At 41.6% G+C, this 26,578-nt stretch overlaps 1 protein-coding gene across 1 annotated transcript in view; it reads right to left on the reverse strand.

Annotated features, from left to right (window-relative positions):
- Positions 1–26,578, reverse strand: part of wnk1b (WNK lysine deficient protein kinase 1b) — a 147,419-nt gene that overhangs the window by 62,610 nt on the left and 58,231 nt on the right. Inside the window, exons 3-5 of the mRNA XM_049566672.1 lie at positions 16,548–16,720; positions 5,826–6,046; positions 3,044–3,201 (exon numbers count right to left, since the gene is read on the reverse strand). Coding sequence (XP_049422629.1) covers positions 3,044–3,201; positions 5,826–6,046; positions 16,548–16,720 — 552 coding nt within the window. The remainder of the gene's footprint in view (positions 1–3,043; positions 3,202–5,825; positions 6,047–16,547; positions 16,721–26,578) is intronic.

Consider the following 26,578-nt stretch of genomic DNA (forward strand, 5'->3'; position numbering starts at 1 on the left):
ACAACCAAAATACATGGGAACTAATGGCAGCGTGACCACACAGAAGCCGCACTTCTGTGCCCCATGTATACCAGCTGACACCCTGGTTCTGGATCCCCAGCTACCTCTATCAAAGAACACCATGAAAGCAAGGAGTGCTCACTCTGCTGCTAAACCTGGGGACCAAAATATGCCCAGAAACATACTGTCCAGTGACTGACAAAAAGAAGACAAAAATAAACCTTCACTTCAGTATTTCAGTCGACTGAGGGGTCTACGACTCATGACTCAAATCTTCAACTTTCAGGTGGCAGCCCTGAAAAATTCCATTGCTGAACTGAACATCTAAAGATAAATTAAAGCATGTACAAGTAACCACAAACATTTAAATCAGTGGTTCCCAAACGTGTCAAGTTGGCAAAAAAGGAAAAAAAAAAAAAAAGACACTTTATTTTTTTAGGTACAGTACATTTCCAGCACAGAGCTTTTATTTTGAAGTGCTATTTTCTCCTGTAGAATGAGTGACTATTCGACAGCTACTTAAGAGAGACAGCAAACTAGCTTGACATCATGGCCAAACACAAGTATGACACTTAAAGGAGAAGTCCGGTATTTTGCACTTTGAGCCCCATTTCTGGGTTGTTTATGATGCAATAGAGTGGCTAAGACCAAAATAGTGACAATTGCTCATTTTCTGAGATTTGGTTTGCCCCTGCCTGGCTTAACAGTGCTGCCTATGGCCATGTGTGAACCTGTCCTAAAACCACCTTAAACGTTTGTTTTCAAAGAGTAGTCAGTGGTGTTCGTTGATGTTCTGACATAAAAATTGTAGCAAACTGTGGTTTCCATCCGTGTTTTTGCTATTCATTTCGATTGTGAAACTATTTTTTCAGCTGCCTCACACCCGTGTGTAAACTTCCCCTTGATTGTTTGTTTGACCCTGAGACGTTATACACTCCAGCTCACATGATGGTGATAATGCTCCTTTATGTGGGTGTCGCCAACTGGCAGGAAACCATTGCAATGTGATGGGACCCAGAAAAGAAGCAGAAGAAGAAGGTTGGCGTTGTGATCAAAGACATCGTACTGCGAAGGTTGTTTACAAGCGAGTAATCCATTGTGCAGTTGTTTAAACTTATTACAAAACTTTTACGTTCGTTCTCATTCTTCCTCCAGGAGCGCACACAGCACTGTCGAGCCGGCACTTTCGCTGAGCTAAAAGACTACAATGACTACAACCTTGTCGTAAACAACCCCCTTTCCGTTTCCAGTGGCGGATTACTACCAATGGACAATGAGGCTTCTATAGAAAACCAATGGATTACACAAACTGTCAAATAAATCATCACGGAAACCACAGTTTGTTACGATTTTCATGTCAGAACATCAACAAACACCACTGACCACTCGGTGAGTTTCATGAACATTTAGGGTGGTTTTAGGACAGGTTCACACATGGCCATTGGCAGCACTGTTAAGCCAGGCAGGGGAAAGCCAAATTCTCTGAAAAGGAGCAATTGTCAAAATTTTGGTCTTAGCCACTCTATTTCATCATAAACAACCCAGAAATAGGGCTCAAAGTGCAAAATACTGGACTTCTCCTTTAATGTATTAAACTGTGTGGACCTTGAACTAATGACTAAGGAGAAATCTGGACCCTGTAGCTGGACAAGTCACGAGTACTCTTGCAGGCTTTATCTGGCTATAATTATCACAAATACTGTAAGTGCAACAGAAAATGGAACACATCAGTTTTTATTTTTGGTACACACATTTAAGGAAACTGCTGCGAGTGTGTGTCTAAAGTTACCATTAAATTTTAATGTTAGAGCTGTAACAGAAGCACTTGTTTTAGCTGAGGGGGATGTTGCACTCATCCAAAAACGACAAACAGCACTGCATTCCTGTACCAGACAAATACTAAGGGATAACAGTGGTAGTTTTTGCAAAGAAAAGTACTGATTTATGTTTGTAAAAGTGTGCACACACATGCTTCAGCACCCTTTCTGATTTGCACTGATGCTTCGGCAACGTAAGAATTGTTGTTGTTATGTTTCCAATTAAGCTGAAATAAAAGATGTGTTGAGAGAGATAGAAGCAGAGAGCGATAATGGAGGCACTAGAGGAGGAGGATAGAGAGGGATGAAGAGAAAGAGAGATTTCTAGTAAATTCCTCTGGTCCATTAACATCACTGTCAGCCTCCACAAAGCTGAACTCAGTCCCGTGAGGAAAGGAGGGAGACAGCTCTCATCTGCCTGTGTGTGTGTGTGTGTGTGTGTGTGTGTGTGTGTGTGTTGGGGTGATGACCTCAGCAGCACTCAACTTAAAACAGCCTCTGATTGCATCTGTTGTCCGCTCTCCGTCTGTGTTTTGGTCTCTGTCTCGTTTTTTCCTTTTTTTTTTTTTTTTTTTTGTTTCCAGCCAACTGTCATCTACATTTTATGCAAAGCTTGAAAATGTTACAAAACTAAAAGTGAATGAAAAGCGAGTGCATTTAAAATCGGATGAAGTGATGCAGGAGTGTTCTTCCTGTCATATTTCATTCATGGCATTTCCCTCATACATGTTTCACAGTTCTCTGCATTCACTTTCTCTCAGACGAGCTTCAGGGTTTAAATGTCTTGCTCAATACGGACACAACAACATTCCTCGGGGGTTTTCAGGTCTTTAATTTGTTTTGCCTTTATATGCAATAGCTTGCTTGGTATTGCTCTCTAGTGGTGGAGAAAAAAATGCAGCTAAAGGAAAACAATTCTTCCCATGGTGCTACTGTTTTCCTTTTAACATTTGCAGGAGAAAGAGGCTGGCAGGGAGAGAACAAGCGAGAGACTAATGAGTGCAAAAACACAGTCATCTGACTGGATCTCTGGCAGCTCATGCCAAACTTGTTAATACAGTCAGTAAACAAGTATGGAGGGAGTGGCAGAGAGAGCCGCGCGGAGGAGGGTGGAGATTAGAGACAAACAGGGCTGTTAGATGCAACACATGAATGTCACAACACAGTCATTCACAGCGGAGGCGTTCAAAACAAATACTTGTAATGTAGAGGAAATGCACTCTTACACTAGTAACCCTCCTGTAGATCTGGGCAGCATTTTGACATTCAGAGTACGGGTACTCTGAGGTTGCCATCTCCAGCATGCACATCCCGAAAGCGTAGACGTCAACGGATTCATCGTACTTCTCCTCATACATCTCTGGAGCCATAAACTCTGGGGTTCCTGGTGACAGGGAGAGGAAAAACAGTGAACTGTTGCATTGTGCTGGGGTTTTAGATCTCTCAGTCAGAGCTAAAAAAAAACACTGGCTCAGTTGGTTAAAGGGTCAATTTGGTATTCTTTTAACCTGGACAATATTCTCCCATATTTTTGTGACTAAGTGAACTGTGAAACAGGCTGCAATGTTACCACTTGGGGTATGTTTAAAAGTGCTTATTTTTGCCATTGACAGGCTCAGATTGTTAATGTAAGTGTCTGACAACATGATAGAAAGGATCCCTACAAAGAGAGGCCTGTTTGGTTGCATAACATCCTATTTGTTCAACCCAGGGTTCAGCAGTGTTACTGATTAAGAGCCATTTTAAACCAAAAATAATAAAAAAAAATTAAAGCTGCAAGCAGCGATATACATATATATATATATACATGCTATATGCACCTAGAAGTCTATGTCAGCTGTATATATATATATATATATATATATATACATATATACATACATATATATATATATACATATATATATACATTTCCATATACATACATATATATACATATATATATTTTATAGTATATATATATATATATATATATATATATACACATATATATACACATACACACATATATACATATATATATATATATATACATACATATATATATATATATATATATATATATATATATATATAAAAATAATCGGGAGAAAAACAATAGGGTCTCCCGCTCGGGCCCTAATTAATTTTCCTGGAGCCACAAACCATATTTGAACCTTCTGGCAACACTGCGTATTAAGTCTAAATTAGCCTACTGACCTTAAAAATAAGTCTAAATGAGCATAAAAAACATGTTCTACCACAAGATGGTAAAGCATGTTGCATATTGCACTCTGCAGTGGGATATTTATGATTATTTGGTACTTTAACATTGCAGCCTTGGCAGTGACAGCAAACAAATCTGTCCAAGTGCTATTAAAGGCTGTATTTTCCTCTGAGACTTTTACTTCTATGGATTTGGAATCCATTGCTAGCGTAGGCTGTGATTGGGTGTTCCTTGTCACATGACTCGCAGTGTGCGCTGCTGCATTCCAAAGGCTGAACTCGGTTTATCTCAAAGTGCAGCCATCGCGCCCTGAAAAATGGGAACCAGTGTCACTGGTCACGCCTGTCATGCGTCTACATTGAAAACAATGAATTTGAAGGCACAAAAAACGCAGCATGTGTACAGCCCCAAAAGTTCCTGAGCCGCAGATTGCCTTCCCCTGGTTTAACCAGAAACATCCCCACATTCACCATGGCCATACCAACAGGACTCCACATTAAACAGTTATTTTAGCGTGTATAGAGCCAGCACATTTTTCAAATCTGACAAGGTTAATTCAAATCAAACCAGAGCTGGTGAATGTTGGAACAGTGGAAAGACAAAGCAAGATGGCTTCTATGAGTTTCATTTCGTTTCTGTGGACTTTGAAATGTGTTTTATGATTATAAAATTACTGTTTATTAACGTCGGGTGGGTTTGGCAATAGCAATTTTGATGCTTTCAGCTGTTTCTGGTAAAACAACAAGGATCTTACTCTTTAACAAAAAGGTCTGTCTCTGTAAGGATCCTTTCCATAACGTTGTCAGACACTTAAAATGATAATCAGAGCCTGTCAGTGGCAAAAACACAGCACATTTAGCTTCATAAACTGACGGCGCACACATGCCCTGAGTGATTACATTGAAGCCTGTTTCAAAAATTGTTGCTCCCGTTAGTCATTTAGACACCAAAACATGGAAAACAGGGTCAAGGTTGAAAAACACTGGTGACCCTTTAAGTAACATACTAAAATGGTTTATGGTAAGTCAAGGACTTAAATCATAAAAATTCCCAAAACACAGCTGGAAATCTTAAATAACAAACTCACTTACTGGCACCACATACTAGTCTTGTTGTGTTCGTGCACATTCATGCGTGTGTGTTTGTGGATTTCTGCAAGTGTCCAAATACTTGAGGTCTGTCTAATTACTATAGTGCAGCTGTGAGAGTTACAAAGCCTATCATTCTCGCCTGGAGTGCATGAGAATATGCACAATAATGTACTTGTGCGCGAATACGAATACCAGAATATCTGTGGTTGACTATGCAACTGAAAAGCAGCCAAGTCATTATAGCGAGCGCAGCAGGCACTTTTTACTCAACTTGAGTTTAAGTGTGTGTTATGTGCAGGCTGTGTGTTTGGGGGTGTATTCTCTGCTGTGTGTACGCAGCCATCACATCTCCAGACAGCTTAATCCCAGCTTAATAACAGACTGAGTGGTGTGTATTTCACATTTCAAAATACCTGCGGTTTGCTTTTACAACCAGACGTTTTAGGAGCAGTAAAATTAATCTACAGTAGGCGTGTGTAGAGTGTAGGTTCAGTTATACGTGACAGCCTGTGTGGACGTGTATGTCAAGTGCTTATTGTTACGACAAACTCACATAAATGATGTCAGTTGTTTCACTTTCTCCACCTTCACAGACCTAAACATTTCATTCTGGTAAACAGCTTTATGTCTGAGGAAAGGCTGGTGTGTGTTCATGCAAGAGATAAGTAATTTGTGTCTTCGATGACTGTGCACTGTACGTGCTTTTCCTACCTATGACACTCTTGGCAAAGGAAGCCCTCTTAAGTGTGGCTAAACCCAGGTCCCCTATCTTCACCGAGCCCGTGGGCCCCGTGATGAAGATGTTGTCGCATTTCAGGTCCCTGTGAATGATGGGCGGGGCTCTGGTGTGCAGAAAGTGAAGGCCTTTGAGGATCTGTCTGCACCAGGAACGCAGGACCTTGATTTTCATCACCTTGAAACGCTTCAGGTAGCTGCGGGACAAAGAAATGGCACAGAAGACGGCGTGTCAGTCAACAAAGGAAGATTAAGTGTACAAAATTATGCAGAGAGCAGCAGGTTCAACCCCATCGCAGCTCTTCAGCAGCCGTGCATCCTGTTCAAGTGGCCTCTTGTCTGAAGAAAGTCACATTGTAAAGAGACACTAGCAAAAAAAAATAAACACACTGAAACAAAGCTGCCCTTCTATGTGTCTCATCCGTAGCATCACGTTATTGAGGTTTAGGGGCACTCTGAAGTGTTCTCAATGTATTCTACAGTAATGTTATTATTGCAGGGGTCTGAAAGCCATCCATGAGGGAATTAATTATTCCAAAGCAAAGCATCGAGAGGCAGACAATGGCCTGATAAGATGCAGAAACACGGATAATGCTTCAATTAAAGATGAAAGCTTACACAACCAAAGTGGATTACTGTCAGACAATTCCAGCTTAAAAAGATACGTCCTAAATACTCACACAAACATGAATGTGCGCAGTAAAACACACACACACACACACACACACACACACACACACACACACACACACACACACACACACAAAAAGACAGGCAGTCACTGATAGACACTCTGGTGTCTGCATGGTTAGAGACTGACATTGCTCGCATGCCAAATAAGCACTGCAATACTGAGACAAACAGAGGATTTTAACTTATTTTACCTCTGTGAAAACAGACATCTATTTTAATCTGGATACAAATATATCTGAAAGAGCTTCAAGAGATTTATTGCTGCAAAGTCAATGAGCAGCCTTGAGCTTTATTCAGCAGGACTCTGAACATGTTTTTAGACCTATACTTGTTTATTCATTTGGCTTTATAAAAAGCATGGACTTTATAAAATAAGGGGACATAGCCACTGTGACATCACTTGATTGTTTGTGGACTCCCATTTTGAAGCCTTGTGTTCTGCATTTTGGTTCTCTTGATATTTTGAAGCCAGAAGTGACCGTATTTTACCGTGAAAGTGGAGCTTTGGAGAAGGAAGCGGTGGATCTGACTGAGAAGGAGCACAATTTATAAAATGAACATTACACTGTATTGAAGAAGACTTGAAACTAATGACTGGGACTATAAACTCATTAGGAAAATGTTTACTGAGGTAGGCTTGCTGCTGTATTTGGTGTTACCAGGGTTACACAACGTTTGGGCATACATCGATTTGATTACCTGCCCTCTGTGGTTTTGCTTTTTTGAAATTAGTACCTAGTCAGACGAGGAGGCTACAATTATAAAATGAAAGTGCCTGACCCGTACAGCAACAGAAACAGAGTCCTAGCACAAAGTGGCAGTTCAGTCAGGATCACTTTAATCATTTACAGTACTACATTTGGTGGCATGGCTCTGTTCTGGGGCCTCTCTGCTTTTCCTAGGCCTGCACAGAAAGCCTCTTCCATGCACCTACTTGGAAAGCCTTTAGGCAGGGAGAGCACACCTCTCTGCCCTTCCACGTGCCTACATGGAAAGCCTAAGGCAGGGAGAGCAGCAGTAAGGATCCTCCTCCTCTGGCTTGCAGAGAAAGCAGCAACAGTAGGCAGGCCAGAGCAGTTTAAATAGGGTGCCCTGAACGAGATTTGCCAATTGGTTGCATAGAAAGGAATCATGTGATCTATCAGCTGACTCCCTTCCATCAGTCAGCTGATCCATCAGTTGATTGGGCTGTTCGAGATCAGCTGATGTAGCTGGGATGTGAGCTGAGCTTGACATTGTGTCCGGCCTGAACTGACGCTATGCTAAATTAGTAAGAGTCTTGTAAAATGTCTGGAGTAGTCACGAGTTTATTAACCAGTGGGAAAATGTCTTCATCCCTCTACCGAGGTAATAAATCAAGCAAGAAGTAGGGTAATTTTCTCACTGACTTACATGTGACCAGACTTCTTTTTCCTACCAGTGGAGTCATCCTCTGCTGACCATTTGAAAGAATGCAGGCTTACGGCACTTCCCCATTGGCTTTACTTTTCAGATCTATTTTAAAAAGGTAATTTTACACCACGTGAATCAAAATATCCAATCACCACCTCTTGTAGACTTTAGCAACTTCTAATAAACCAATAGCAGCTGTTCTAATGCACATCAGAGACTTCTTATTAACGTGGTTTCTTAGTGGAAGCCGTCCATTATCTTTACCCACTTCACTTTCCAGAGGTATGAGAGTTTGGAATCTGTCCCACCCCTGGGTGGAAAGAAGGGAGACACCCTTTGACAGCTCGCCAGACCATCACAGAGTAAAGACAGATCCACACCTGTGGGTGATCTGGAGTCTCCAGTCCACCTAGTTTATATGTCTTTGGAATGTGGGAGGAAACTGGAGGAAACCCCACAGGACTACAGGGAGGCCTGGACAGGAATTTTACTGTGAAATGTATTTCTGTTATCTGCACAACAGCGCTTACAGACTGAACATCTCTTTCACTTTTGGTCTTATAACTTAAATATGCAGTTGTTTTTATTTTCACTGATTAAACTGATTCGATGAAAGGGCTTCAGTCTAAACTTCTCTTGAAGAGCTTTGAGAACTAATTCAGAATTGATTGGACTGTCACTCTCGATTAGCTAATTCAAAATCAGTGTTTGAATTCCAAGCAAAGTGTTTCCAGTTTTCTCCTGTCAGCTGGAGACTTGTCTGCCTTTCTCTCCTCAGCTCTTTAGCGTAATTCAAGTACAGAGCAAAGAGCAGACAGAGGAAGAAGAGTTCGTCATCCTCTGATCATCCAGACCATGAGGACCATTCAAACGAACTACCGTTCCACAACTCATCTTCTTTCTGATTTGTTGGTATGTGCTAATTTCACTGCATCACTGCAGGCAGAATAATTTGAGCTGATTGTTATTTGTTAAAGCACTTTGGTTCCTAGAGCTCAAAGTTATTTGGTCCTTGATCTGTTTACTGCATTTAATCCAATGTCCGAGCTGAAAACTCAGCTCAAACTAAATCTGTCTGTGGTCGTGGCGAATAACTGGCTGAACCACCCAGTGACCCTGCAAATCTGTCTTAGCTGACAAGGAGCCGTTCAGACAACTTCAGACTCGCAGAACAATCTGCTCCCACTCTGATCCAGGCTGCTGGTAAGAGCTTAAGTATTATAGTTACTCGCATGCATCTACACATGGACAAGAGGCTCGTGCTTGTGATAGCATGAGATGTAAACATTACTGGTGTCCTCTTTGCCGAGCTGTAATGTTAGCTAGCTCAGTGGTGCTAGGTGAGCCAGCAGCAGATACACACTTCCATCTGCACCGTGATACAGTTGGCGAGTGTAGTTCGGTAGAGAGAAAATAGTTCCTACATGAAACTGCTCACAAAAAGGTCTGTGGATTATCTTGAGAAATTGGGTCATGATTTCTGGAAAGACACACTGCTGCTGAAGTCTTCAAATGTATTTTTCTGCCACTTTGAGCACCACAAGCTGAGTGCCATGTAGTTCCATTATATTCAAGTGAAGGCAGACATCTCTACGGCCGATCTCCAACACTCGGCAACTCATGCCAAAACAGTGTAGATTGATAAATACCACTACAGGTAAGAAGAAAAATATGTATTCTGATTTGGGCTGAACTGTCCCTTTAAATCCCAGTACTTCAATTTGCTGCTGTTTTATACTCCTCTTCTTTCAACAGGAAAATGTTATAGTTCTTAGTCCACTGCATGTATTTGACAGCTACAGCCATCATTTCATAAAATTTCAGTATAAGATGATCGTGACCCACTTCCACCCAGATCACCAGACTACCCCTGTACAACAATGACATCATGATGGGGTCTAATCACCAAAGACTCCTCACAAATCTCATGAACTTTTCATCTGTTACTCTTTTAAACTAGTGTTAATTTTGTCAACTGCTTATTATTAAATTTTAGTCTTTGTCTAAGTCAACTTTATCCTATTGTTTTTGTCAAGTTTAAGTCAACTAAAAGTCTGGACATTTGCTCCTGCCTCAGTTTCATGTCAGTATCTCACGACATACAACCAACACTTGCAACACTGACCGTCAAATGGACGTGGAGGCACACTCCAGCGTCTTTGGGAAAAAAGGTAGTTGAGGAAGCTATTTCGTCATAGTTTTGGTAAACAAAATTAAAATTAACACTACTTGGTAATCTTAAGTGCTATATCGTAGGCAACTGGACTTGCTTGAGATTCTTTAAGATATCTCACCTCCCATCCAAGAGGTTTCTTCTATTCTAATGGACTGGTATAGAGTAGCAGGCTTTAAATTGTGTGGATTTGCGTCCTTGCAGAGTCGCTGAGGTCACATGTGAGTCGTTGACCCACCCAGCGATCATGTGTGTCATTAGGGTGCCTTCAGGGCACAGAACACATCACAGACTGAAAATGATCTTTTGGGGACTTTTTAAGTGAACATACCTCAAAATGCACATCTGCATAACTTAAGTGTTTTCACTGTAACCTCTGAGAGCCTCTCCCCCTTCCTCTTCCTCACATCCACCTCCGTTCCATCACGCCCCATCTCCCACTTTCATTTCTCACATGTCTCTTAAGAATCAGCGCTCTCTTCTCCTCTTCCTCCCCCTGAACCTTCCTTCCCTTTACCTACCCACCCTCCTCTGCCTCGCCTGTCTCCTCTGCTTTCTTTCTCTCCCTTTCTGAAGTCAGAACAGTGTTGACAGACAAGTTAAAGCCTGTGGCATGCGATGCTGAAGTGACAGTGCGCAAAGCACATCTCCCACACATAACCACTCAACCATGGTCTCTTTTCAACACACACACCTAAATACAGATATACATTCTCACTGGGAAAAATATGCAGAAATATTTACTGTATGTGAACAGTACACATACAGTACACAGATAAGCACTCACACACACCCATGGACACACATAGATAAGGGGCCTCTAATACCCTGAGCCCATGCTGGTCAGTATTTCCGTCCTCACCATCTCCCTCCCTTCCTATCAGTCCTCCCTCTCATCGTCTCTCTTTCTTTTTCCACCACTTCAGCGTGCAGCCGCTCCTCTCCTTTCTGAGTCTTCATCTGGGTTTAAGCCAGATCCTAGTACAGCCTCTGTCCTGTGCATATATGTGCATGAATGCACAACGCTCACTTAAAAACGTACAAACATGTAGGAGAATGTATTTCTTGCACATATTATGTCCAGCTTGACTCCCTGATTGACAGAAATTTATTTGATTATTTCTGGCATCAGCTTTTCAAATGTGCATATTTGCTAGTTTTCTTCTTCTATGATTGTAAACTGAACATTTTTGTGCATTGGAACTTTGGTATATGGAGCCATTACCTTTGGCTCTGACATTGTACAGACCAAACAATACAATCAGAAGATTAAAGCTAAAGTTGGTAATTTTTATGAAATAACTCTGTCATATTTGCTGAAACTGTCACCACATCCAAACACTTTCAGTATGGTACCTTTGGAACCAAAAGTTACCCTTGGGGTAAGTAAGTAACCTGATGGAATTTGCTAGAATCCACAAAGGTTGGTGGAAAACAACCAATCAGAGCCAAGACTTCTGTCACACAGCTGTCTAACATGTCAGTCACTGCTCGTGAGTTGCAGTCAAACTGTCAAACTAGGCAGCGCTCATCAAATATGAATCAAGATTCTGTTACTGCGTTGCCCGTTTCTCACCTCAAATGTTGTCAGAAACATACTTTAGTGTACTGTTTAGCTGTAAAATGAGAAAGTTTTGCCCCAGCCAGTGAGCACTGTTTTGTTTTCGCTCAAATTTTTTCAACATGGCAGCCAGGTCACAATCTTTCTCATTTTACAGCTAAACAGTACACTGAAATATGTTCCTGAATACATACAAGGCAAGAAATACACAATGCAGTAACAGAATCTTGATTCGTATTTGATCAGCGCTGCCTAGTTTGACAGTCTGACCAAAGCTCACGAGCAGTGAGAGACTCCTTGGCTCTGATTGGTTTTGTTCACATATCATTGGAGGCACTGAGAGGAGGCAGTGGAATATGTTTATTTTCCACAGATCATCTGTCTCATGCACTACTGTGTGGATAAAGCAAATATTACAAAAAGTTATTTTCATAAAAGTTACCAACTGTAGCTTTAATCAATAATGAAAATAACTGTCAGTTGCAGCCATAATATTATGTGTGCTTTGTATGTATGTGCAGTATAATAAAATTGTTCCTGGTGCCACATAAATTTGTTCTTAGACTTCTGTGCAGTACACTTACTATACAGTAGATACACGTTTTGTTCTAATAATGAAGGAACAAAAGAGTATTCACCCATTATCATGCTTGTTGTTCAGGCATGCTTAACATTTGTTTTTACATTCTCATTTTGCCCAAGGACTTATCTAAATATTTAACTTACTCATGCAAAATTCCTAAAACCCTTTCTTGTAGTAATTTATATTCCCTTCTTCCCCTTTTTTAATACAGTAGGCAGTGGAAAATGGCAGAAAACAGAAATATTTTTTGTTGAACATTTTACTGTTATGTGTGAAACATGCAGGATGGAGAGCGTCTGCATTTGCTGACAAATCTATGAAGGTTTTTCAGTCTTCCAGTGGAGGGTGCTACTGTCCTTGGTAGTGCTGTGCTGCTGGATTAATACTCTGACTCTGTGGTCACAGGTGGTTCATTGGTTTGTCAGTCACTTTGTCGAGCAGTCTTTAATCTGGATCTCTAGTTATTAATTTGTCTGTCCATTTGACTATTTGTGCGTCTATCACTATTTGCCTCTGTAGCTGACTGTCTCACTGTCAGCCTCTCCGACTATTTGACTTTCTCTCTTCCTCTTTCTGTGACTCTGCAAAAAAAAACCTCATTGTATATAACTATCAGTCATGTCATCTTTCAACCTCTCTGTCTGTCTGCCCCCCCCACTCGCCTCATTCTGTCCCTCCCTCTGTCTGTCTCTCCGTCAGGAATGAGAGGAATCTGCAGCAGAAGCAGCAGCTGGCAGGTGGGTCGATGTCCCACGATGCACTGTGTGGGGCACACCGTGCACCGCACGCTGCACATTTGGCTTTTTATTGTGTCAGGAGCTCAACAATCGCACTCGCATTCACACGCACGCATCTATTCTGCGCGGCAGAGAGAGTGGCATGTGGTCACGGCGTGGACAATGACGGCCACAGATTCATCAATTCTCCACAGTGAATTTTGGGGATGGGGTGAGACCGACAGGCGCCCCTGGTATTGACATGCAAACCACAGATATACAGTTCAGTTCGCCCCTGCGCGACATCGCATTTGAGGAGTGCCATCATTTCACTCTTGAAAGTCACATATGTGCGTAGACAGGCACTCCGTCGATCACGTACACACCGTAAATAACACGCACACAGACACATACTGTACATATAATGAGTCAGACACACTAGCTGACCCCCTAACAGCTGCACTCTGCACTAAAATCCTGCTGGGACATGATGTGCTTATGACACCACAGACGGCTGTTTGAAGCTGAAAATAGAGAAAAACTGCACATTGGTTCGAGAGAAAAGAGGAGGACATGGCCGTCTGCCTGCGCGTGCATGTGCGCGCGCGCGCGTGTGTGTGTGTGTGTGTAATTTCTACATTTCAACAAAAACTGGAGGTGAGTCATCATCTGTAATGACAGTGCTTTTCAGAAGCAACGGGGAGAAGAGGTGGTAAAGAATGTGTGCGCATATTCCCTGTAAAATGTGCTTCACATGATAAAACTTCAAGCAACTATAAGAGGTTTTTCACTGGTTATAAAAACTATCTCAGTTTAATACTAGTATCTCTATGGGGCTGAATGATATGGCAAAAAGTAATTATCAAGACAATTTTTCCATATCATTTGATATTGATATTTATATGGATAAATATTTGGATAATGCTGCCAGCTTGAAGACAGTCCTGATAAGGACTGAAGCCTGAGGCCCCTTCGTGTGTAATCAAGCCATCATTTTTTTCACAGCAATCAGTATCTAGTTCCTACAATGTTGAGGCAGAGGAAACCTGCTGTCGCTCTGGTTGAGGGTGAGAGGCTGTCAGTAAATAGTTTGTTGGTCACAGGGAAACAGAGATCTGTGTGGGTACATGAGACCCTAAAAAAGAGGGTGGATCATGGGGAATACCACCAGTTCGTCCAGGAGCTTCGCCTCCATGATGGCTGTTTCCAGGCATATTTTAGGATGACTCAGGGGCAGTTTGACAACCTGCTGTCTATCGTTGGGCTGTATAGCTCTGGGTATCCAGCAACCACTACCCCCAGCCTTATAACATATTAACATAATGGTGATGGTACCTTTTCAGGTGATGGAACCGGTGGTCATTCAGTGTTTATAGAACCTTAGTTACATCCTCATTGTCTTAATCTGCGCCTTGTCACTTATAAGATAACCAAACCACTTCCATGTTCTGATGTTGTGTTAGCTTTTTTGTCAATACTTCCCCAGCTTTGGAGGATAATGCAAGTAAAATTTCAGCACTTTAGCATAACATGTTCTGTGACTGTTTAAAACAAACCAGGTGTGGATTAAGACGAGGTAGCAAGGTACTGCTGGTAGAATGGCCCTAAGATGTCACAGTTCTACAAGTTTGTGTTCTGCTTGTTCAACATGTGTTTGATAAATCATACTGTCTGTCTCCCTTTTGTTGCACTAATATATTCTAGCTTGACGTCATGGCCAACTACAAGTATGACAATGAATGTATTAAACTGTGTGGACCTTGAACTCAGAGTCACCAATAACCTGCATGCCTTTGGACTGTGGGAGGAAGCTGGAGTACAGGTAGAAAACCCACACTGACACAGAATGAACCTGAAAACTCCCCCATCCCGGGATTTGAACCAGGAACCCTCTTGCCACTGTGGTCCCTGCTCTAAAGTTATGCTGCTGTGTGTGGATCATAGACCTGCACTCCTGCAAACAGGCAGCGACACAGAGCAAAGCCAAGCAAGAGAAGCAGCAGACCGTTGAAGTGTGACCGGCTGTGAGTTTGATCCATATCGAGTGAAAATGTCCAAAGTTTATCATCATTACCGCCATAAATTTAATCGACATCCCCTGTCGAGATCATTTTATCACCCAGCCCTGTGCCTTTATATGACCTACATAAGCAAACAAGACTATCAGTGAGAGGATTGCCTATTATTGGCGGATGGGCGGTTAGTCTTAATACCTGTCCCCAGGTCTGATTCCCTGCAAATCAGACAGAACGATTTACAGCAGATCGAAAGCCTCACTGAGAGTGATAAATTAGCCAGTTAAAAGGACAACTCAACCTAATGGAGGCTTATGGCGCCCCCGGATTCAAATGTCCAAAAACACGTAACTGAAACCACAAAATATCTCCATACTGCTCGTCCGTAGTGATCCAAGTGTCCTGAAGCCCCGACATAAAAAGTTGTTTGGAAAAACGTCATTTGAACTGTTTTTAGCCTCATTTCAAAAGAGTTCAAATGACGTTTTTCCAAACAACTTTTTATGTCAGGGCTTCAGGACACTTGGATCAGTAAGGACGAGCAGCATGGAGATATTTTGTGGTTTCAATTATGAATCTGTGGCGCCGTCAGCCTGCATTAGGTGGAGCTGTGTTGCTACCCCCTCTCCCCTGGGATCTCCGCAAGGGATGTGAGGACTCTAAAACTTCACCTGAGCCTCCCTCTGCATATGGGTGAGTAGATAATGGCTGAATTTTCATTTTTGGGTGCACTATCCCTTTAAGCAGGAGGAGACTTTTCTTCAGAGATTATATTTTATGGCAATGGCTGATACTGAAGCACAATCAGCAAAGAGAAAAAAAAAAGCTCAAAGTGACAGTGATCAAGCACATGTGAAACCACAAGTGAACCTTGGTCATCATTGATCAGATGGAGAGAACTCCAGGGTTTGAAAGGATTAGAAAAAAACCCCTAAATTGGCCCGCTTCCTCCTTGATAGTTTTCAGTGTGTCTATTTTATTCATGAAATATTTAGCAAGACGTGGTTTTACATTGATAGATCAAGTTACGTTGGTGGCTAAAATAAAGATAGCTAACGCCCTAATTAACGCAAGTTGAATGTAGCTAATGTTAGCAGCATTTTTCACGCAAAGCAAGCACCACAAAGCTTTCTGTGACATCTGACAATCAATAGTAAAGTTTGTATTAAGGTGAGAGGCTAGACCATTGCTGTGCATTCTGCAAACAGCTGTGTTCAAAAAAGTAGCATTTGAATTCTTTCACTCGCCTCCTAAACAAATGCACATGCTAGCTAGATAAAGATCTTTACAACACACAGCAGTGGTGCCGACGGAAACAGTACTGCTTTTGTCCACAGGGGTCGCCAAAATCAACACAAAATAAAAGCCAAAATAAGAGCGTTTGTTTTCCACGCCAATAAGTTAATACCTTGACACACACCCGTTCACACCTTCAGCATTCTGTTCATTTATCCGATCTGTGTTCAAATCACGTGGAAGCAGCTACGCCTTTTATAGCCAATATAAAAATAATAGCTAACAAAATCAACATCTTGGAAAATCCCTTCTATCTCTTGTGTACTCACGTTTTTAGCGTGCCAGATGTCATGAGCTCCGTGACCAGAACAATACATTTCTTTCCTTTGCATGGGCCCTCCCAGGAGTCATAGAAGCGGACAATGTTAGGATGCTGGAGACCCTTCAACATCCCGGCCTCCTCTTTGAAGCGCTGGCGCTCCGACTTGGACAGCTTACGATCCTGCAACATGAGGCAGAAGAGGAAGCTTAGTCACACATACATAAAAACTAAAAAAAGACTGTTCATTTGAAATCTAGAAGGAAGAAGAAGCATTTAACCAAACAAAACAGGTTGTATTAATAGTACAACACCATTATAGTGAGTGTGATTACAATTACATTAAGTGGGAAGAGGGTTTGAGGGTGGAAAGGGAAGCTAATCAACAGAGGGAAATAAACAAGTGAGGCAGAGAAGAGAGCAGAGGAGGGATAATAAATGCTTAAAAAACAAACATTGTCAACATCTAACACTGATGCACCATCAAAACCTGCTGCAAGAATACAAACTCAGATAAAATACGACACCAGGTATGATCACAAAATGGTGCCATACTACATTCAGACACAGCACTAGAGAAGGACGTGGATGAGGATAAAACAGCAGACTCTCCTTTCATCTTCACTCGAAGAAGCCTTAGACATCTGTGAGAGTGAGACTGTATGTTGATGCGTCTTCTTTTTATCACACGCTTCATTTTTCTGAGAGGTGCTTTGTGACAAATCGGTTTATAAATAAACTGATTTTACGCAGGAGGTAAAATTAGGTAAGTTTCTAGGGAGGTTTTTTTACATTTTATTTTTAATACTGCGATTCTGATTTGTAACTCCACTGTTGACTCACGGGGAGGATGCAGACAGCCACGTTTCTTCTCCTGTACAAATAGGCCGTGTCTGAAATCACTGCTTTTTAACTATGTAGTACAGCACCAACAACTAACCAGGTAGTTGTCAACTATTCAATTAATTGCCAAATGATCAAAAAATAACAATAAATTCTGATTCCAGCTAATTAAATGTGAGTATTTTCTGGTGTATTTACTCCTTTGTGACAGTAAATTGAATATCTTTAAGTTGTGGACAAAACAAGACATATAAAGACATCTTTAAGCTTTGGGACACACAGATTGACATTTTTCAGAGTTTTCAAATACTTTATAGACCAAACAACTACTCAATTCATCAAAAATTTTTGCAATTATAAAGGTAAGGAAAGAAAGAAGAATACTACCAATAATGCGACGAAAAAAAGTGTTCATGCTAATAATCCTAAATTCACAAAATCACAAAGAAGCCAAAAGGTGTATTTGCTCGGCACTAGTTTCACCTGGTGACCTCAGGTAATTTGTGATAACTGTGGAGGGTGTCTGGGATCTTAATCTTCTGTGAATCTGCCATGTGTGTAGTTTGTCAAGTAAAAATTCCACCGCAAATTACCTACTTTAATTTGCCAAACACAGAGGTCATGTGATAATCTTAATCTTGTGTGAATCAGCATCTGTGTGATTTGGGGTCATATTTAGGTCCTGTTTTCTTCACGCCTTGTTTCTGCCTCTTCCCTGGTTGAGAATTACTGAAGCTGCATAGGCAATTATAAATGAAAGTTTGACAGCATTTGGGTGCAGGATGCTCATCTGTCTACACAACATGTGGCAGAATCGGATCTGTTTGTTTAACCCACATTCAAAAGAAAAATGAGGTTACAGTTGTATATCACCACTGTAAGTGCTGTGTAGTGTTTCTGTGTTGCAGTGACTATATGCGTCATACCCAGGGGATAATGTCAGTAAATTCCAGTAAAATACAAACCTTGCTTATCCTGTGTGAATGCGCCACATGAAACACACACCTAAGGGGTAATTTCTAAATCACAAGATGAACAGATAGTAATAGTCCCATTTAAGAGAGGGCTTCAGAAAAACAGAAAATATTCACATTTGAGAGGCTGCAACCAGTGAACTTCTTGGTATTTTTGCTTTACTTACTGATTGATTGTTTCACTTTTTACTTACTTGTTTTTAGATATTTATTTGGCTCTTCTTGCCTTTACCTGACAGTATAGCTAAAGGCTGACTTCTTGTATAGCGCCTTTCTAGTCCTCTGACCACTCAACGCACTTTCACACTTCATGTCACATTCACCCATTGACACACTGGCGGCTGAGGCTACCTGCTCCTCAGCTTATACATCCACTCGCATACAAATTTTCAGTATCTTGCCCAAGGAAACTTTGACACCGGACAGCCGATCTTCCAATTAGCGGACACCCCGCTCTGCCTCCTGAGTCACAGTCGCCCCGGGGTTGGGGAAGACATGCTGCTGCTAAAAACTCAGCCATTAGTAAATGGTGCACATGCTCTACCAGGTGAGCTACCGGGGCGCCGCTAATTGCCTCAGCTCCAACAGAAAGTCTGTTACATAAGGAATGAGAGAATGGGGCGGTGATTTTTTGCTACGGTGTCACCAGCTGCTTCTTTTCACCAGGAGGGTGTAACATGCTCGCCCCCTCTGATCCCACCGCTCTCTGTGTGAGTAAGGACATGATGATCCCCCTTTGGCTTCCCACCAATAAACAGTCCAAATTCTCTTCTAGAACGCACATCTACTCCTCAGCTAGATCCACTGTCCTTCATATTTTGTTGTTCGGATGTGACTTGTGGTCTGTAACACTCACTCCAAGCTTAAACTCTTTGGGTTTATTAGTAGTGGTCATCGCCACCCAGGGTGACCAAAACAAGCCGGCTACATTCTTCCATCCTGTGGACAACTAGCTTCCTAGAAAAGTCCTGCATGCACACACACACACACACACACACACACACACACACAGTTTAATGGGCATTCCAGCTCTACCACTGATACCTCAATAAACACTGACGCAAAGGGCAGTGTGGGTGGGTCAGACCTTGTAAACAAGTGCGAGTGCATGTGTGTGTATTTATACACGAACATGTGTGTAAAAGCTGTCATGCGTTCAACTGTGTCGAGCCTGTTTATTTGTTTACACGCCAGCATTTTATTTTGTTGTACACATTATTTTGTGTGTGTTAGTCTGTGTCTATGTGCTTATTTGCTGCGTCTGCATATGTTTGCACGTTGATGCTTCCAGTTTCTTCAGCAGCTCTGTGTCGAACCGTGGCTGACACATTCGGCACATCACTGCCCCAAAATAAACAAAATGAGAGCTGCCTGACAACGATAAAATATGGTGACAAAACCTCGATTCTCAAAGGATTTCAGCCCAAATATGGTGACGACTTCCTCTGTGGCTCTAACTCATCAAGTTATTCATGCCCTCTTGTAACCTGCAGTTACAAGAAGGTTGCAGCAGATATGACAACAAAAGAGAGTAAAACAAATATGAAAGAGATGCTCTAATTAACCTGGAGCAGACAGTTGTGCTTTGAAAGGAAATAATAACACACATCTAGAGCATTAAATAATGTCTGCCACCCTTTTAGAGGATGAAATTACGGAGACTGCTCTGCAGACAAAGAAAGAAAGCGCTGCAGGATGGAAACAAACAAAGTGTAGATGACAGAATAACCGAAACACAGAGACCACGACCAGAGTGTCTTATATTGCATTTTAAGAGGCAACAGTATTTTTAAAGGTGACGCAAGATCAGACGTTGGAGGTTAGACACCTACTCGTGGCAACATTATCAGGACTATCACCATGGCAACCAGTTTTAAAAAGAGGTCCAATGAGGGGCACCTTGCCTCCAATTCAACTGTTTTGTCGTTTTCATTCAATAAATCTACAATATTATGACATCTTTTTGATACACAGATAAAATGTTTTGCTTTTTTTTTTTACAGCATCGTATTGTTTTATTTGAGTACTTCATTTGAATATGGCATTTAAAAAGGCATCCAGTGTATTAGTGCCAACCAGCCGAGACAGAGCACAAGCTCAACATCAATCATTCATGTTGTTTAAAGCTACAATGCCACAGAAATACTAACATTCTGGGACATGGTGGTGCTATTAGAGGGGGATATCTAGTAGAAATAAAACAGTAGACCAATTTCAATACAATGATCCAAATTATTATGGTTATCAGAATTACCACAGTATTAATCAAATTTGCTGAAAAATGAGGGCTGGGCGATATATTACTGTGATATCGATATACTGTTGTGAGACTAAATATTGTTGATTTGTTGTCTTTTCCTGGTTTTAAACACTGCATTACAGTGAAGTGATGTAATTTTATGAACTTACTAGTCTGTTCTAGCTGCTCTATTACATTACTGTGGATGCACTGGTATGGATTTTTTCAACCGATACCGATAACCGATAATTACCTGCTTCTCATGGCCGATAACCGATACGATAATCGATAATTTCACATTTTTTGTATTTTAAAAACAAGTGTATAACCTGTTGTTTATGTACACTTGTGGGTAAGAAAGGCTGAGATGCAGTGAGAAAATATGCATGATTTAATATTCCATAGCCTGACTGAACCAAATAAAACTGATATCACTATTGCTAACACAACAAAAACAAAGAGCAGTTCTGACTCTTCATACCTGCCAACATTAGGCTGGGAATAAGAGAAAGATTTTCTAGGGTACTGTCAAATGGCCTACCTTCAACGCCCTTGCCCCCATGTAACCCTACACTACAGACGAATATGATAAATACAAGGATGTGAAAGTAAAATGACTTTTAATCAGAATTAAATTTATAGGTAACGGTAAGAGAGAGGGAAATTATATGGCTCAGTGTTACTGTGTAATTATCTGGTGTATGACTAAAGTGTATAAACTACACTGCAGAGTGGAGTCTGTACTAACAGAGACAAACAGTGACAGCTGACTCATATGAATGAGTTGAATGGACATCGGCAGGTCCGCCTTACATCTGATGTATGAAATGTCTATATCATTACACTGCATTTTCTCCATATCGCCCAGCCTTAATTGAAAACCGCCAATAAAACTACTATATCAAATGTACATTAACATGAAACACGGAACCATGTGGCCGTGTGTCTGGGAGACTGTTGCTAACTTTAGTTAATGCTGCACAGTATTTACCATATTTCAAAGCATTTTAATCAAAAACTTTTACAGGTAATTAAAATTTGAAACTGGTACTAACCGTAGGGAATATACTGTGATTTAATTTGAAACTGGTAACTGTTTCATTCCTATCTGGATGTATTCCTAGTTTAGCCACTTCTGTTCATTTCTGGCACAGAGCTTTTATTTTGACATGCCGTTTCCTGTTGTAGAGTGGGTGAATAACAGAAAGCTACTTGATAGAGACAGTAAACCAAGTATGATACTAAATATATTTAACTGTGTGGACCTTGAAGTAATGACTAAGGAGAAATCTGGACCCCGAGGCTGGACCAGTTGGGAACCACTGCTTTCAAAATAGGTACGATCGTGGAATTTGGGGGGGGGGGCAGAGTTGTCTCACCTTTAAGCCAGCAGCGGAGGTAGTAACAGTGTCAAACCAATGTCTGTGTTCAAAGGACAGCTGGCAGGATGGGACCATCAATGGGATTGATGTGATTTAGAGACGTGTTATGTGTGCAGGGAGATTTAAAAATCAGCTGGAAGCAGTTAGCAGCTAACTCAAAAAGAACAACAGCAGCTGAAAAGAATGAGGACGAGATAAGCTGCCAAGTAACAGGGATGATAAATTACTGTCAGGTTATGCCATTATCAATGATAAGAAAGTGCTGCTGATGTGTATATTATACTGTATGTCACACTAAAGTACGATGGTGTTGTGTTACATGTCACACCCATCATGCCTCTTTTGTTTCCATAACACCAGCATGCTGTCAAAAACCACACACTGAGGCAGCATGATGGTGCTGCATGATGTTTAGTTCTGTCAAACAAGCAAAGGCAGCGTGATAAAGGGACTTTGTAGCAGCTCTATCGCGCAATCTCTCTGGAAATAAGGGCTTTTGATAACCAACACCGACCCCAGCAACCAGTCAACAAATCAGCAGTGAAGATTCTGCCTGGTCATGGTGTGTGTAAGTCTTTTGAAATGTTATAAAGCTATTAGGAAACCTTGTGAGCTGCTCCGGAGATTAGGGAAATCTCTAAGGTGATGATCTCATATTGTCACATTGTATAACCTGGGGCCTCATCTATATCATATGACTTACACAGAATGAGAGGGAGAGAGAGTCTGAAAGCTTCAGTGTGTTTTTAAGTGCATTAATGTGTGTAAAATCTGTGCGTGTGTGCGTATGTGTGTGTGTGTGTGTGTGCGAGAGGGCCCCGTAACAGCTTATCCCTTCATCCTGCAGCGACTGCACTCCACTGATGATGGCCCATTAGCAACCGACACACAGAAACATCCATGTATGTGCTTACCAACCCTTACTGCCATTGTCTCACTGTTTTTTTATATTTTGATCACATGACCCCGCAGTTGGTCACATGACTGTAGCTGTAGGTCACCTGACTGACTGGAAGCCAACATTCCATTTCCCAGCAGCACTTAGAGGAGACCCTGACCACCCATATCACTGTTAGACACCTCCCTCAGGGCACTAGAACATTACTGCTCCCTCTCTCTCTGTACTCTTCGGAGTGTGCATGGTGTGTGTGTGTGTGTGTGTGTGTGTGTGTGTGTGTGTGTGTCCACAGATGTGAGCAGAGAAAGCAGACAGCAAGTCTAAGGGGGCTTCCTTATCCATTATTAATGTTTCCTTCTTCATTCTAGTGTATAAATGGGTACACAGCTCTCACATATACAGTAGAGGCACTGTAAGAGACAGTAAAAGCATCTCTATATTAGAAAAACAAAAACTGTTGTTAGCACATGGGTATTTAAGGAATTAATGTGATCCATGGCGCGTGAGTCTTCCTGTTGAGAGGTTGTTTTCTTTCACTCCATCCCTTCTTTTCTGCTCCGAGCTTCAAAACATCATGAGACTTGAGTTTGTGTCGGGCTCAAAAATATCCTCTCACTCTCCATCCGAGCCTCCCTCTTTCTCCCTCATACGCACACCTAGGCAAGACAGGCATACACACTCAAATCTGCAGCGTCTTATCTGACACACACAGGACTGGTCTTGTATAGCGCCTTTCTAATCTTCCGAAGCGCTTTTTACACTACGAGTCACATTCACCCATTCACACACACATTCATACGCTGATGGAACAGCCATTGGGAGCAGTAGCCCGGCTTTGCTTCCTTGCTATCTTCCCCTCTGCCTATCTGACGACTTGAAAGAAGCCACCTATACAAGGACACTTGACGTGTGAACTGAAGGAGCCAAGGATAGAACCGCCGGCCCTCCGATTGGTGGACGACCTGCTCTACCTCCTGAGCCACAGTCGCCTAACACTAGACATCAAACAAAAGCCAGAGACTGCCGTTCTGTGACAGTCAACTGAGGACGCACACCAACGTACACAGGCGTACGTACACCCACACGCACGACTAGGCAGCCAGAAACAGAATCGGCGGTGTTAAAGCATTATGCAGCTTCCTGCGGGGAAGCTGAAAGCTGATACCCTCTGATCAAATCGTCTAGTCTGGACTTCCCACTGTGCTTTAACACTCAGCGATTATTAATGTGAGCTTCACCACTTCTAACAACCAAAATACATGGGAACTAATGGCAGCGTGACCACACAGAAGCCGCACTTCTGTGCCCCATGTATACCAGCTGACACCCTGGTTCTGGATCCCCAGCTACCTCTATCAAAGAACACCATGAAAGCAAGGAGTGCTCACTCTGCTGCTAAACCTGGGGACCAAAATATGCCCAGAGCCACACTGGCAGCACCAGATGGACGGAGGTTGCGACACAAAACAACACCACAAGTGCCAGAAAATTCAGACAATAAACACACCGACGTGGTAAACTGGTCATCCACTGTAATACAACAAACACCATTAGGTATGGTGTTTGTAGTCTCTGGGTGCTGAGAGTCACAGGATGTTGTCCTTACCTCTCCTGGGGATGGTGGAAGCCAAAACATAGCATAAATAATTGCATGATTGTCTGTGTCTGTTTCTCAGGCCTCTCATTATATAACAGTAATTTGTGTTTGCATAAGAGAGACCAATCCATAAGAGAAAAAAGAAGAAGAAGAAAGTGTTCTGACAGCCTCATAAATTCACAGTCATTTGAAACTTTTACTGTTTTACCAGCCAAGTAGGTTTTAGAATAGAACGAGGCATGTCAAATGCTGAAGGGTCTGTTAGAGTTTACAACCCTACCAGTCAAGTGTTGGATATCAGGATGTGAGATCTCAGTAGTTACCACTAAAATGTGTTCCTGTTTCTCAGGAAAAGTACCTGCAGGTTCCCAGGACTCGCGTGACTGTGCATTCGGATGCTGGAGAATATCATATTGACTGAAACAAAGATGCCTTTTGCAAACCCCCTACTTCCACAGAACTGATATATAGTCCGACCTTAAAATGACGTCATTACAGTAACATAACTGGATCAACTTTTTCACCTGCAGCAGTTTCTCCTAATCATGTTTCCTGCCAATAGTTTACAGTTCAGCTGTATGGCAAAATATTCTTTGGAACAAAGTGGGAGTGGAAAAACTTTGGGCAAATAGTTCAAGAAGAGACTTAATCAGATATGCAGAACTCAATCTCAAACTAGAGCAGTAGGGCAGGATACAACAGGTAGAATATTCAGTGCAGAAGATCGCCTGAGTGTTAAAATTAAACATTCTCCAGCACTAAAAACTACCAAAATAACATGGCAAAATGGCTACATGCGATAGATTGGATGGACAGTTATAATCTAACGTCATAACACCTCTTCCTAACTGGACACGATGCGAATGATCCGGTGAGTGATCAGATTTTTCCAATGTATCCCAGTGTAGATGTCCTAACCAAGCAACAAATAGCTTGTATTACTTTGCATACCTCCAACTTATTTTCAGAGTAACAGCAAGCTTTTCCTTAGGCTTGATCAGGGCGTCATAAGCTCCCTAACTATTGTTGTTCGGTCTAGTATATTTGGACTTTTTTTGTGCTTTATCTGCTTTATCTCTTTACTTGCTCGCTGTATGTTAGGGAAAGGTGTAAAGATGGTCAGACCTCCCAATATCACCACTTAGACATAGAAGTGGATGATAACCTCAGATCAAATGACTCTGTGTGGGTGGCACTGTGTATTTTACACACTGAAGATAGTGCTCTCTTGAGAAAAAAAAATGTACTTCTTCTAAAAACTATACCACATAGTCCAGGGATAGGTATTGGCATTTGATACCTTTAAGGTATCAGCTGAATACAACAATACAAAGGAGTAACGAAACTGCTACAAAACTTTCAGGTGGCAGCCCTGAAAAATTCCATTGCTGAATCTGGTAAAAAAAAAAAAGACTATTTGTATGGTGTTTGCTCGCAGCCAATCACTGCAAGTGTTCTTCGATTTTATGTGACGTTGATCGCCCCACTACCGCAGCAGCTACAACAAGCAGCTACTGGATGGAGTGGTGGGATGGTGGTGGAAATTCAACTGAAAGCTTCCATTCATATGATGGGTATTGAATTAAGTAGGGAAGAAAAGATATCAAAAGACGGACTCAATTGGAATCCGTATCACTTTAAGGGTACTGGCACTGGTACTGGAATCATAATTTTTAAACCAGTGGTTTGCAAGTGGTTCCCAAACGTGTCAAGTTGGCAAAGGAAAAAAAGACACTTTATTTTTAGGTACAGTACATTTCCAGCACAGAGCTTTTATTTTGAAGTGCTATTTTCTCCTGTAGAATGAGTGACTATTCGACAGCTACTTAAGAGAGACAGCAAACTAGCTTGACATCATGGCCATGTGAATGTATCAAGTTTGTAAAAAAAATTTGGAAGTACGGTGAATTTCTGGCACAGAGATTTTATTTTGACGTGCTATATACATAGACAGCTAACCAGTTTGAGGAGATGGCCAACACAAGTGTGACACTGAATATATTAAACTGTGTGGACCTTGAACTAATGACTAAGGAGAAATCTGGAACTCGTGGCTGGAGCCGTTGGGAACCACTGTTTTAAATTATACCAAGCCCTAACATAGTCAG

The sequence above is a fragment of the Epinephelus fuscoguttatus genome, linkage group LG22, assembly GCF_011397635.1.
Source record: "Epinephelus fuscoguttatus linkage group LG22, E.fuscoguttatus.final_Chr_v1".
NCBI lineage: Eukaryota > Metazoa > Chordata > Actinopteri > Perciformes > Serranidae > Epinephelus > Epinephelus fuscoguttatus.